The sequence below is a fragment of the Plecotus auritus genome (assembly GCF_963455305.1).
Source record: "Plecotus auritus genome assembly, chromosome: 6".
NCBI classification, from domain to species: Eukaryota; Metazoa; Chordata; class Mammalia; order Chiroptera; family Vespertilionidae; genus Plecotus; species Plecotus auritus.
Genome location: NC_137773.1, coordinates 165,305,512 through 165,320,325, shown reverse-complemented (window position 1 = coordinate 165,320,325; position 14,814 = coordinate 165,305,512). Strand labels below are relative to the sequence as shown.

The 14,814-nt window shown below is 46.7% G+C and overlaps 1 protein-coding gene across 1 annotated transcript in view; it reads right to left on the bottom strand.

Annotated features, from left to right (window-relative positions):
* Positions 1-1,736: 1,736 nt before the first annotated feature.
* GPD1L (glycerol-3-phosphate dehydrogenase 1 like) overlaps positions 1,737-14,814 on the bottom strand; it is a 38,336-nt gene continuing 25,258 nt past the window's right edge. The window contains exons 6-8 of the mRNA XM_080675257.1: positions 9,159-9,392; positions 8,281-8,387; positions 1,737-4,555 (exon numbers count right to left, since the gene is read on the bottom strand). Of these exons, the coding sequence (XP_080531383.1) occupies positions 4,459-4,555; positions 8,281-8,387; positions 9,159-9,392 (438 nt within the window). The 3' untranslated portion in view covers positions 1,737-4,458. The remainder of the gene's footprint in view (positions 4,556-8,280; positions 8,388-9,158; positions 9,393-14,814) is intronic.

Sequence of the window (14,814 nt, the reverse complement as noted above, 5' to 3'; positions counted from 1 at the left end):
TGAAAAGCAAATGACTTGTTTTCTGACTTCTCATGAAGCCGGACACTGTTTATAGACCAGAAAATTGAAGCCGGGGAGGTTAAGTAACTCGCCCAAATTCACAGAGATTCAAAGTTTGAGTCCCCATCTAACTCCAAAATCCTGAAACGAAGTGTGAACTCATTTTAAGGGGCCAGAAGCTTTTGCAACTGGAGGGCAAGGAACTCTATGAAAAAGAATATGAATGGAAGAAAACAAAGGTAGGTACAGGGCCTTAGAAGGGACTTGATAAAATGGCCTCAAAATGAAAATTCAGAGATAGACATACCTATCTCCAAAGATAATGGAGAGGGAAACCAGAGAGAAGGATTTTTATTTTAAATTAAAAAATATACATATATTGATTTCATGGGGGGGCGGGGGGGAGAAGGGGAGAGAAAGAGAGAGAGAGAGAGAGAGAGAGAGAGAGAGAGAAACATAGATGAAAGAGAATCATTCATTGGCTGCCTCCTGCCGGGAGGAGCCTATAACCCGGGTTTGTGCCCTGACCTGGAATGGAACCATGACCTCCTGGTTCATAGGTCAACACTCACCACTGAGCCATGCCGGCTGGGCAGGATTTTTCTTTTCAATGTCTACCACCCTATTTGCTAAAACTTCTTTAAAGCATGAAAGGTCCACCCTTTAGAAGTATTTCCCAGGTCTTTCTAGAAAGCAAAGAGCAAGCAGCAGGTGTTTTTGCTTTCGTTAGAATGGCAGTGTCAGGATGAGGGGGAGAAGAAGACAGATATTTAGCCAAATCAGACAGAAGTGGGTGTCCAACACTAAGGAAGCAAAAAGGATACAGAAACAAAAAATCCAACCGGATGTCTAAGTGGATAGAGGGCAGAGTGAAAGTAAAATTGCTGTTCCTCAAAATGTGTGGTCGGTGTTGAGTTAAAAAGTCCAAATGAAACCTAGACATTTGACAACTGCCAAGCAAAAACTCGGCTTTGTTCCTAAGAAATGTGTTCTAAACTTGACTGGAAAGTCACAGGAACAATGACGTAACTCTTTTTCAGACTGCCAACCGCCTCAGGAAAAGTCATTCCCAAAGAGTGACCCCTAGTGGACAGGAGGCTCATGGCTCACTGGAAACGAATTTCCTCAGAGGAGCGTCTTACCCCAAGATCAGCTTGTGTTTCACAGGAGGCTTCTGGGCTTTTGCCTAAAAGGTCAATTTGTAGTGGTTTTTTTGTTTGTTTTTAATATTAATTTTTCTTGCCTCAACATTCCTTGTAAACATTTCACTTACGTGACCCATTTTGTGCCTATATAAAATTTCAGCACCACCAACTATTAGTCAGATGGCTGCTTTAACAAAATTGTAATTTTGAATAACAAATTTTTACTTTTTACAGTGGGACTGGTAAGGTAGTCTTCTAAATGCTTTGTTGTTAATCTTCATTCAAGGATATTTTTCCCACTGATTTTTAGAGAGTGGAAGAGAGGGAAGGAGGAGGGGAGGGAGGGAGGGAAGAAGGGAGGGAAGGAGGAGAGAGGGAGAGAGAGAGAGAGAGAGAGAGATTGATTGGTTGCCTTTCCCAAGTGCCCTGACCAGGGCTGTGTTTGAAGACATGAATTAGAAATGAAGACTTTCTTTTAAAAATTGCCTTTTTATTATTGTTAATGCAGTACAATTCAGGGGGAAAAAAAGCTTCCCTAAATAGATAAAGCTATTCACTGATTTTAAAAAAGGATAAGATCAGTAGCACAGGTTTGGAGGTTAAATGTTTATTAAACCAAGCTTTTAAATTATATCAATTATATCCACCTATATAGTCTGTAAACAAATACAGTACACATGTAAGTAAAAGGCTCTTTGATTAGAATTAATGGAAAAACTACAGAACCCTTTGCATGCTGGCGCCCCACCATTCCTCGGGCCGATGCCACGGGGCCTTGTTATAGTTAAAACAGTTTAATGAAAAACCAGGGCGAGTTTAGCTCCACTCTACCGGCTAGGCTGGATTTGAAGACACATAACTGTTCCGCATTACAGTAGGCTGGGATACAGCAAGGCAACAGTGTAGTTTTTACATTCACAGATTGGCTGAAGTAGTACAAATTAAGCTTCTCTTCTGGATGTCTCCCTCTTTGTTACCATAATTAGTGAGAGATGATAGACCACAGGTGATTACAAAAATAGATAACTCACAGAATAATAAATAGCGACAGTAGAGCACAAACTTATAATAAAATTTGCGTTTTCCCATGATGTGCGGCATACCATAAGTATGTTCAAGAGGTACAGTCAACAGACTTCTGAGGGGAAAGAGAGCATTTGCAAAGAAAAAACACTCACGTACAAAATCCAGAGCAGGAAGGGTGAATGCAGGTGAGAACACACAAAAGACGGAATTCCTCAGCTCTGATTATCCTCCTTAATAGACACCACAATTAGCTCACAGCCCTTTTATGTATCTTAAAAAGTAACACTTTGTTACCTATGTACAAACTTTTAAAAAACATGAATCATGTGACAAGCAAAATTGATTGACTTAATAGTGGCACTAAAATCAATAAAACTTGGAGCATTTTGTGTGCTTTCACATACTTCTGTGGATGGGGCTTTATAACACCCCCAAAGTGATTTGGATAGAGTTTTTAAAATTCCCACAGAAATAGAAAAGGTCAAAAAATCTCACAAAGTGACTAAAAATCCATAAATATATAAGTGACATTCATATGTTCCCGTAATAGTTTATCAAGTGCTATCTAAGGTCATTGTAATGCTATCCTGAAACCAATCTCATTTAAGAAGATACAGTGATTCCCATTCTAATTCTAGAATTAAAAGCACTTATTCCCCATAATGTGCGTTTCAGCAAAGCTGACAGGTACTTGGTTGTACTTGCCAGTGTCACCTTAAAGCTTCATCAGAGCTTCGTGGTAGGCCTGAGCTGGAAAAGGTGAGAGCGAACACTACCACAGGTCGTTATTCATCCTAATTTCGTGCGGGGAGAGATGGGTAAACTTGAGTTATCGAAGGTGACCTCAGCCTAGAACAGCGTCCCCTGGAAACTTTCGCAGGTTTCCTGGCCAAAATAAAATCTCTGTCATCGAATGCGCTTGGGCCTGGCTAGGTTACATAAACAGGTTCCACTGACATGCTAACATACATTCTACACCTTTCAACATTCAGCTTTCCCCAAACTCACCTGACCTTGCCAGGAAATACCCAGAAGCCCCCACTGCTGGGTCCCAGGACACTAGTTGCCTATGGAACACGGGTTGAGAAATGCTGTTGTAAAGTAAATTTTCTACAGTAGTGCTTCCAAAATTGTAGTGAATGTCAGAAACACGTGGGAGGGGTGTTAAAGCACAGGTACCGTTCCCCACTTCCAAGGTCTGTGGTGGGACCTGGGTGCCTGCATTTCTAAGAGGCTCCAAGTGAAGCCGATGAAGTGAGGGCCACACTTTGAGTGGCATCAGACTCTACAATGCCCCACACAAATCTCAGCTGCAGGAAGCCCTCCCATAGCCTCCAGAAAGGCTGCCTGTGGCCTCTGACACAACCAATTAGCTGGAGGTCAAATCAGCCCAGGGACATCTGAGAAGGTCCTGGGGCACCTGGGTGGGGCGGGGAGCACTAGACCTGCTTCCTGGCTCTGCCCCCTCCTTATCAGGTAACCAGGCACTGTGACAGCATCTTCAAAAGGAGTAACAGCAGCCCCTCTCAGAGGATCTGTGAAGCTTAAAGGAAATGTTTGCACAAAACAAAAACCACTGCCCAAGTGTGGTTAATCAGATGAATGTGTCAGTCACAGCAGGAAAATCTCAGATGAGTTTTCTGTGTTCTGCACATCCTGGCAGCTTATGAAGAGAAAAGAGGCTAAAAATGCAGAAAACTGCAGTGAGAGGGAGTTACAGAGTGGATTACCTAATTAAAAACAACTAGTTGTTAAAAAAAAAAAGAGAGAGAGAGATCAACTCACAAAATCATTAATTATGCTGGCTTTGAGATAGTGTTTAAAAGTTACAGTCTGTTGATTTTTGAACGCATTCGCTCTTCCATTCTACCACGTTATCAATGCTGGTTAAATTTTAACATCAAGAGAATGAGAAAAAAAAATATCCTTCAAAGATATAAATTAGGTCTAAAAAATTCAGCTGAGATAGTTCCAATCTTATAAGCTACCACAGTGGGAAAGTTTCAAAAGTAATCTTTAAAAAGGACTTTTAATTTTGGTTCATGCATGCAAACATCCACAGAATGAGAAATGAACACACACACTCATGCATTCACATATGTGCGTCTAGTTGTTGCCCAGTGCATCTTAGCCAATGATCTGCTTCTCGAAATTCAAAATGAGCCTGTAAAAATTCATACTCATCCATGATGGGATTACAGTCAAGCCAACATCTTGTTGCCAAGTTCCAGTTTCCACGTGAACCCCAAACATGATTTACGCTGCCTGACATGCTGCACAGTCCACTTTACAAATGCTCTGGATGGCTCTGGAGACAAGACAGCATCTCTTGCACGGGCTTGCCTTCATAGCAGATCTGATAGACGGCAGTAAACAATGGAAACCTAGTTGGGGGAAAATAGGCAAAGACAAGTTAAGCCATCTGGTTTACCTCAGACAACGGATTAGTTTTTCTGACCTAACAGATTGCAGATTAGAGTGCAACCTGTGACCATCTCCTACATTCCTTTATTACTTGGCCTGTACAGGGCCTCTGCACTGTTGGCCATACGATCCTGGTACAACCTAAATCATCCTCTGCCTAATGGGAGTGCACTGTCTACAAACAAGTCACGTGGTAAACCTCATGGGGTAATCCATGTTCATTCCCATAAAGACTTGTGGCTCAGGCTCTTGGTCAAATCTGGAACGAGTCCAAGTTTCTGTCACTATTTTAAAAGACTGGAGAATACATTTTATTTTATTTTATTTTATTTATTTATTTTTAAATATATTTTATTGATTTTTTTACAGAGAGGAAGGAAGGGTGATAGAGAGTCAGAAACATCGATGAGAGAGAAACATCGATCAGCTGCCTCTTGCACACCTCCCACTGGGGATGTGCCCGCAACCAAGTCACATGCCCTTGACCGGAATCGAACCTGGGACCCTTCAGTCCGCAGGCCGACGCTCTATCCACTGAGCCAAACCGGTTTTGGCATGGAGAATACATTTTAAATTGCAAGGCATGGTATTGCTCTCTCTTCTCCAGAAAGGATGAAGACGAGCAGCCCACACATTACCACGAATAACCCAGCCTGGACTGCTCCTGGGAGAACCAACGTGGGGACCCCCAATTAGCAGAGCACTGATCTCATGTTGGAAGCTGGATTTATTTTGCCTTTTCTTCCAAGATGTGAAAACATGTAAGTGAAAGCTTGAAATAGATGAGGGTGTGAAGGTGTGGGTTAATAACCCACTGTAAGAAAAGATAACATTATCCCGGGTACAAGTGGCTCAGCAAGTCCTATGGCAGATATCACTAAGGACATAAAGTTAATTTCAATCAGGCTTTTAAACATGCAGGCCTACACACACAGCCCAAAGAGAGCTTGAAGCATCAATAGAGTCTTAAAGGCCATTCTGAAAATGATCTAGTAAGAACCCTATAATGACAGTCTATCATTGCGTGTGTGTGTGTTTTTTTTATAAATATATATTTTATTGATTTTTTACAGAGAGGAAGGGAGAGGGATAGAGAGTTAGAAACATCGATGAGAGAGAAACATCGATCAGCTGCCTCCTGCACACCCCCTACCGGGGATGTGCCTGCAACCAAGGTACATGCCCTTGACCGGAATCGAACCTGGGACCCTTCAGTCTGCAGGGCGATGCTCTATCCACTGAGCAAAACCGGCTAGGGCTCATTGTGTGTTTTTTAAGGTTCAGAATGTTTTTTTGGTGTTTTTTTTTTTTTTTTTTTTTTTTTTTTTTTTTTTTTTTGGAGTCAGGTACACTTAATCAAATCGGACTCCACAGCCTATTAACTCTGGGAAAGTTTCACAACCTCTCTGGCCCAGTTTGCTCATCTGTAAAATGGGCTGGACATTCAGGCTTATTGTATGAAATGGCTTACATGTAAAGCATACAACACTTGGTGCATGGGGGATGTGCAATAAATAACAGCTTATGAATGTAACCACAGATAAACTCCAGGAGGTAAGCTGGTACAGGCATACCTTAGAGTATTGGGGGTTCAGTTCCAGACCACTACAACAAAACAAGTATCGCAACAAAGCAAGTATATCTTTTTTTCCTGGCGGGGGCTGGGGGAGGTGGTCTTGACTTCAATTTGTGAAAAAAGCAACATCGGTGCAGTACAACAAAATGAGGTATGCCTATACTGGACTGAGAGGGGCAGCCTCAAATGTCAGCCCAAGGACTGCAGACCTCATTCTGTCAGAGCAGGAGGCCTCTGAATGTGCATACTCGAGGGACAAGGGACCACAGTGATCATCTGGTCTACCAGTTTGGTTTTGTGGATAAAGCGACTGGGGCACAGAACACCTAAAATGTTGATCTAAGACTACGTGGCTAGTAAGATGCAGATGGCCTTAAACACTGCCCTCCTGCTTAGGGCTCTTTCCGTAGCAACGGAGGAGGGAGGAAAGAAGGATATAAGAGGGAGACCAGAGTCGTGAGGGCCGGAATGAAAAAAGAAAAAAATCAAGGCAAGAGGTGGCACAAAGGAGAAGGTTAGAGTTCGACTCTGTCTGTGCAGGTTGGGAAGCAGGTGCAGGGGAGGGAAAGTCCCACATGCTCTACACTCCAGCCTGGGAGAAGGGGGTGCCCCCTCCAGAGACCTCATTAAGCACAGGCACAGCCTGTTCAATTTCTAGTCAGAAGGGAGAACATGGGACATGACTGAGGGGAGGCGTCTGCTCAGAGCTGAGCTTTGCCTCCTTGATTACATCTGCTTTTTAAAGCAGGCAGGGCCTGATCCCAGAATGCCCGTTTCAGGCTGTCCTCCCGGGTGAAGCGATGAATGCAGACAGCCAGCCAACTCGTGAATTTATAAACTCGTCACACAGATCCCTCTTTAAAATCGTGACTGGGAGATACTAACCATCACCAAACACCCAGGTATTTTTTAAGACTTGAAACACATCCCTGATGAAGACCGAATGGCCATTGAGGCGGCCAGCCACGCACACCAGCGCATCGCTGTCTGCTGTTAAATATGTGAGGAGAACCATGCGTGTCGGAGGTGTTTTCCTGGAAGTCACGGTTTAAAGGTAATTCTCCTCCTCTGGGGGCTTGTTTATGACTTCCATCTCTGCCTGGCCGATTTTGAAAGCCGTTTTGGAAATATAAAATGCAAATTAAAGAAGGAAGACAAATGCCCTGTCCACCCTCATTTTCCACTTTCCTTAGGGACTCCTATGGGTAGAAAGAGGAGAGCAGGGTAAGGTAAGGATGCCAGGTTGGGACCAGCAGACACCTGGGCTGACGTGAGAGGATGAAGGAAACCAACTAGAGAGACGCTGCCTGTAACCCACCTCCTGGCAGCATCCACAGAGCTGCCTAGCTCCCTACTCTCCTGGGCAACCAGACGTCCCCTCTCCCACGGAGTATTACGGAGAGTTAAGGATACACAGAATACACTGCATAAGCATTAGAGAGTAAGGGAGAGGGAGAGAGAGATGGAAATATCAATGTAAAGCAACTTGATTATGGAGGAAGGCTCAACAAATCAGCAAGATAAAGGGCCAGGGGCAGCCTGAGGGTGGCCGGGTAGCTTCCGTGGTGCTGTGGGGCTTCCTTCCTCAAGCTGACCTGAGCCCACCTTTACCATGTGACCAGCCTGAAAGGTGCAGCGGAGACCAGATGCATGCATGCATCCGTCCGTCCAAACATCCATCCATGCACACGAGGGCAGGCTGCAAGGCTGCTCACCAAACCTTCACACAGGTCCCTTCACTGCCCGCGGCTGAATTCTGGGGTGACGTGTCTTCCCTTCACTTCTGAATTGCTGAGCAGTTTATTAACAAGATTCTATCTTTTTACAAAGCCAACAAAGCATTCATTTTTTTTTTTTTAATTTAAAACGGGTAACACGTAGGTCTTACCAAACAACCCAGAGTCCTAAACTTCCTGTTTTATAATACAAAGAATGAAGCTCTTCCTCCTGAAGCTGAGCTGCGTCTGTGTTTTGTGTCAACACCCATTTTCAGGGCAGGTGGGTGTTTCCTGCCACAGACATTCACGTCACACAAAGGACCAGGCTGGCGGTCACGAGGGGAGAGGGATGATAAGCGTTTCTCCGGTCTCGGGGAGACACAGGACTTACTTGTCCAGCAGCCCCTTCTGCTTGAGGATGCGGTACACTTCCGCAGAAGTCAGAGGTCCTTGGAGCTTCTGCCCATTCAGCATCTCCTTCTCCAATTCTTCAATGGTCTTAAAAACAAAGGATGAAAAGTAATCTACGGTAAGGACTAGACGCAGGGGTCCTCAAACTTTTTAAACAGGGGGCCAGTTCACTGTCCCTCAGACCGTTGGAGGGCCGGACTATAGTTTAAAAAAAAAACTATGAACAAATTCCTATGCGCACTGCGGGCCCGGGACCAGTCGGCTGCTGAGCAGGACAGGCAGCGGCACCCGGCGGGCCGGATAAATGTCCTCGGCGGGCCGCATGTGGCCCGCGGGCCGTAGTTTGAGGACGCCTGGCACTAGAGAGTCACTCATTTCCAGAGGAGAGTGGGAAAGCAGAGCTGCACTCCTCTGCTACAAGCCCAAGAAAGATGAAGACGTACGAGAGAGCCTGGCCGGCATGGCTCAGTGGTTGAGCGTTGACTGAGGAACCAGAAGGTCACAGTTTGATTCCCGGTCAGGGCACAAGCCTGGGTTTCGGGCTCAGTCCCCAGTGGGGGATGGGGGGTGGGGCGTGCAGGAGGCAGCCAATCAATGATTCTCTCCCATCATTGATGTTTCTATCTCTCTCTCCCTCTCCCTTCTTCTCTGAAATCAATACAAATATATGTATTAAAAAAACAGATGTACAAGATAAAGGACGTAAGACTGAAGTACTTTAACTGAAAGCAGACAGGTAAACAGGACAAACCAGCACACATCAAATCCTGGCCTCCACCTCCGCTGCACCGTGCTCACCCACCCAGCCCAGGGGGCACAAGTGGGAGACGGGTATGGGGAGGGCAGGCCAGGGGCTACCTTTCCCGTCCGGGCAAAGGCCTCGGCCACCCTGCGGTTCCGGCCCCCGTAGCAGGTGGTGATCAGGTCGGCCACGCCGCAGCTCTCTAGGAAGGTGGCTGTGGACACCTGGCCCTTGCAGAAGATCTTGGCGAAGGCAATCATTTCCATGAGTCCCAGGCGGATTACGGCAGCTTTGGTGTTGTCTCCGCTGTGGAGACCGTCGCAGAAGCCCGCTCCCACCGCTACGATGTTCTGCGAAGGAGACAGGGAGGCCAGGAAACTGTCACACATCCCTGCGGGTGAGGATGCGGGGCAGGTGGGGAGAGGCCGGGACAGGACCACTGGTTCCTGTACAGCCCTCGGTTCTGCTCTTGGACTATGAGCAAGAGAGATGAAAGAAGGGACCCAGTTTCAGGACGGGAGCCCAGATCTGGGGTCGGCAGGAGGCAGCAATTGATGAGCATCAGCCAGAAAACTAGAACACTGATAATGGTCACCGGTTAAATACTGTTTGGATCAACTGCCTTACCTTTTGGGTTTGTTTTCAAATCAAGTATTTTATCCTATATAATAAAACTGAGCGAACAAAACGGTGGAACGACCAGAACGACCAGAGACCAGAACGACTGTAGCCCCTCACCCCGGCCAGCCCTGCCCCCCAGGGGGGACCCCCACCCTGATCCAGGGCCCCCATCAGGGCAGGCCAGCTGGCCCCCACCTGTGCACCAGGCTTCTATCCTATAGAATGAAAGGGTAATACGCAAATTGACCCTAACCACAGAACGACCACTTGACCAGTCACTATGAGGCACACTGACCACCTCTGGTCCCTTTCCCTGGCCGGCAGGCTCCGACTGCCTGATGGCGAACAGGGAACTGGGGTGGGTGGCGGCAGGGGGTGGGGCCGGCTGCGAACAGCTGGGGAAGATGGTCCTGACTGCAGGCCAGGCTTAGGAACCGAACCTGCACATGAATTTCGTGCGCCGGGCCTCTAGTTTAAATATAACATTCATACAGAAAAGCACAAATCATAAGTACATAGCTTAAATTTTCACAAGTTGAACACGCCCATGTAACCAGCACCCTTTAAAAAAAAATAGAACATAACCAGGGCCCCAGAGAGTCCCCCACCCCCCACCAAAGGTCCTGACTTATAACAGCAGACTCACTTTACCTGTCTTTAAACTTTATATGAATAGAATCATACAGCATGTAATCTTTTCTGTCTAGCTTTGTCTCAAATTTGACATGTTTGTGAGATTCAGCCCTGTTTTTACACACAGAACAATTACTAGTATTTTCACTGCTGTATTGTATTCCACTGTGTGAATACAGTGCAATCTATTTATCCATTCTTTTATTGGTTGGCGTTGGGGTAGCTTTCAGGTTGGGGCCATTACAAAGGGTGCTGTAAGGACATCCAGGTACGTATCCTTCGGCGACCACACACAGGCATTTCTCTTGGGTACGTACCTAGGAGTGGAATTGCTGGGTCATTACCTGTGCTAGACCTGCCTCTGCAGAAGGTGATAATCCAGTGCAGGGGTCAGCACTAAGGGTCGACTGCCTGGTTCCACAGCCCCACTCTTCCCTGTGCCTGCCTGCTTCCGCGCTGTGGCAAAATGGCCTGGCCACCCCCTCCTCCCTGGGTCAGAGACCTGCTGGAACCCTGTGGTTAGATGTCAGGTGGGAGTGCCCACCCACCTGCCTGCCTGCATGGAGGCTTAGGAGGAGAAAAGATTTATGGGAGCAAATAATAAAAATAACAACACAAGTTAACCTTAGCAAACTGTTCTCAATGCTTCATATATTATTAATGCATTCAATCTTCACAACATTCCTACGAGGCAGGTCCTCATAGATTCGGGGTGGGAAGTGAGGAAACTCAAGCGCACAGGATAAGTAGCCTGCGGGTCCCACAGCCAGGACCTGCAGAGCTGGGTCTCTAACCCAGGAGCTGGCTCCCCAGTCCTCTCCAGGGAGGTCACACCTCGCTGCTCCAGGGCACAGAGGGGCCACTGCAGAGTCAAGATGAGAACTTTCTAATAGGAAGAGCTGGCCCCACCCAACTGAGGAGACTTAGACAAAGGGGCAAGCTGTCAGCCACTGGAAGCATCCCGGCCCTGAGCTCCAAAGAACTGCCTCTGACCTTCATGTCACTGCACCCAGAGAAAAGGCAGATGAGGGTGCCCGTGGCCTGGGGGCTCATGCGACTCTGTCGGCCCCTTCACTGCAGGGTACACAGGTCAGGACCACCTCACTGTCTCCACTAGACAGCCAACCTCCCCATGGGGGCCTGGGTGGGGTGATGGGGGACCAGGGGCTACTGCAGCATAAACTCTTCCTTCCGAGGGGACCTCGGGCCCCAACCCAGTTGAATCTATGATGGATCTTGAAATCCTCGCTCTCTCCCTCTACCACTTATCACTGTCAAAAGAAAAATAAACACACGGAACCAGTCATATCGTGTTTGCATAGCATCCGAGCAGATGTCCTCCGAGGTCGCTCAGCTGTGAAAGTTATCATTATCCACTGTGCATTTAAATCTGCTTTAAACTGCTCTGGAGTTAAAAATACCACGGTTTTCAGAAGACAGACGTGCTTAAGCCCTTCTCCATTTCCTGGGTGATGGCATTCATCCACCCCGAAGCGCCACCTTTGCAATTCTGAATCGGGGTGGGTTAGGTGGGACTCAATTCCTCCCGCTCCCATCCTATTCTCCCACGAAAGGAATATAAAACTGGCGAGGCGGCCCAGGCTACCCGCAGGCCATGCCGACACTCTCACCACGTAGGAAGAATGGCTCCACGGAAACCAAGTCAGTGCTCACTATTTTCTGTAAGGCCACAACCCAGCCAACTCCCAGCTCCCAGAGGCCAGCTCCCAGTGCACGTGACCTAAGACGAAGCTCTGTCTGCAGAGGGTGGGCTAACCATAAGGAGACGCAGCACGTGTGGTTCGCAGGCTGGGCCCTGGAGAAGGCAGCCTGGCTGAGATGAAGCCAAGGGGGCTGAGTCAAGCCCACACCTGGCCCGCCAGGCCCGGCACCAGGAAAGCAGCTGTTTCAGCTCCAGCAGTGTTGTCCCTACACGTTTCTGCAACGACGTAAATATTTTATATCTGCTTATCCATTACAGCAGCCCGCAGCCACTGGCTACTGACACTCACATGGCTATTGAGTCTTTGAAATGGGGCTACTGTGGCTCAGAAACTGAATTAAATTTTTTTACGTGTTGATTAACTTGAATGTAAATGTAAACAGCCATATATGGCCAAAGGGGTCTGCCAGTGGCCCTGGCTGGAGACTAGGCACAAGGCTGTCCTCACAGCAAGGTCTGTCAAAGCCAAAACCCTGGAGGAAACCTACATCCTCAGCAAGGAGGGGCCGTTAACCTCATTACGGACCACCCTACGAAGGAACGACTGCGGCACAGGCTTTGGGTTTATCCCCCAATCTATTCTCCCCTTCTTCCAGAGTAACAGAGTCCCTGTTTGTCATGCAAGTGTATGGCTACGGGAGGAGGGGGGGCATTTCCCAACCTCCCTTGAAGCTCGGTATGGTCACACAATGAAGTACTGCCCGTTGAGATGAAGGCAAAGGACTCCATCGCAACTTCCCAGAACCTGCCTTAAAAGACAGGTGCCACACGGTCTTTGTCCTTCGTTTCTATTTTTTACCCTGCCTGGAAGGCAGATGTGACGCTTGGAGCTCTGGACACCATCTTAGAACATAAGGATGATGAAGGGGTTCAGCACAGGCCTCCCCAACATGTGCCACTTTGGCATGTGAATCCAGAAACCTCAGGAGCCTTACCTCCTTCCTTAGCCCAGGAAGTCACGTATACTTCGTTTCCCCTTTCTGTCTTAGAACCTCTCATGTATGTGGGGTCTCCCGACTTGGTCAGGTATAGGGGGTTCCCGTACGTAAGTATGTAATTAAATTTTGTTATTTTCTCCTGTTAATCTGGCTCATAGTCAATTTAATGATTAGACCAGACAGAGGAACCTAGAATGGTAGAGGAGCGTCTCTTCCTGCCCCACAAGGACAAGGGCCATACCCTTGTGAGCTGGAAGGAGCCTGGGTTCCGAAGAATTCTGTGCAATTGAGTTGTTATAGGGATTCACTATTTTTACCTAAGAAATATACTTTTACCTGTTCACAGCCCTATTATGTTGGGTCTCTGTTAAAGAAACTTAATCCTGATAAAGCATCTATTCAAAATGATAACATAGGTTGAACTATACACTTAGGAGTTTTCTACTTTTCTGTATGAAGTACCTCTTAAAATTTACATGAAAACGCAAATACCTCCCCAGTGAAAGAAGCCAGACACAGAAGAAGATATCCTGTATAACTTCATTATAAAATTTCTACAAAATGCAAGTATCTCGTGTACAAAAGCAGATCAGTGGCTGCCTGACTGGGGCGGGGAGTGGGGGTGTGAACTGCAAAGGGGCACGTGGAATTGCTTGGGGGTGACGGAAATGTTCTGTATCGTGGTGGTGAAGCCCAGTGCATTATATCCTTTAAATGGACTCAGTTTAATGCACAGAAATTATGCTTAAAGCTGACACTTTAAAAAGAACATTCTGTTACTGCTTCAGAGATGAACATAAGTAGGAGGCACAGGACATTCTGAAGGCAGCGGGATGCACTGGTACAAAAGATTTTGCATAATCCTTCTGCATTTTCCTTTTATTGTGATCCTAGTGAGGAGCTGTTTCCCAGTCACAGGACCTCATGTTTTTGAGCACAAAAAAGTGTACATTTTTCAAATTTGTGAGTATGGAGAAGATTACTAAAGGTTAATGAGAAAAGGAGTAAAACATGTCAAACTATTTGAAAAGTAAGATCCAGTCTTTGTTTTAAAAAGGGGACATAGTACCCGGCTGCTGTGGCTCAGTGGTTGAGCATCTATCCATGAGCCAGGAGGTCACGGTTCAATTCCCAGTCAGCGCACATTCTGGAGTTGCGGGCTCCATCCCCAGTAGGGGACATGCAGGAGGCAGCCAATCAATGATTCTCTCTCATCACTGATGTTTCTATCTCTCTCTCCCTTTCCCTTCCTCTCCCTGAAATAAAAAAGGGACATTACACAGGCTTGCTGAAAGATTAGAAGGGTACACAGCGAACACTGACCGGGGTTATCACAGGATGTAAGGATTACTGGTGACTTTCACTTTCTTCTTTACACCTCTCTGTTGCTGTGTAAAATGTGCATGACTTTATGATCAGGAAAACACAATGGTTACTTATGTAATAAAACAAACATATGTCCATTTGTCCTTGCTTTGGAAGGCTCTGACAAGGGAGAGCTTCATTTTATTCAACTGCCCAGACACAAACCAGGAAAGTCAGGTTGGACATAGTAACCAAGGAGCCAGACCAAGACTCTTGAAACCTGCATTGGTGCCAACAGTTGCTGCGTTTGAGTCACTTACGGTCTCTGGATCTCTATTTCCCTATCTGTGGTTAGACTCAATTACTGCCAAATTGCCTGTTTCTTGGTTTGCAAAAATCGCAGCTTCGATGCAGGCCGACAGGAATGAGGGTAACTGATCCCATTTCAGAGGATGGCTGAGGGAAAGGACGATAGATAGTTCTCACCCCACCTGCATTCACCCCAATGAACCACTCTGCCGTGGTAGCAGGTACCAATCCACTCACAGGCTT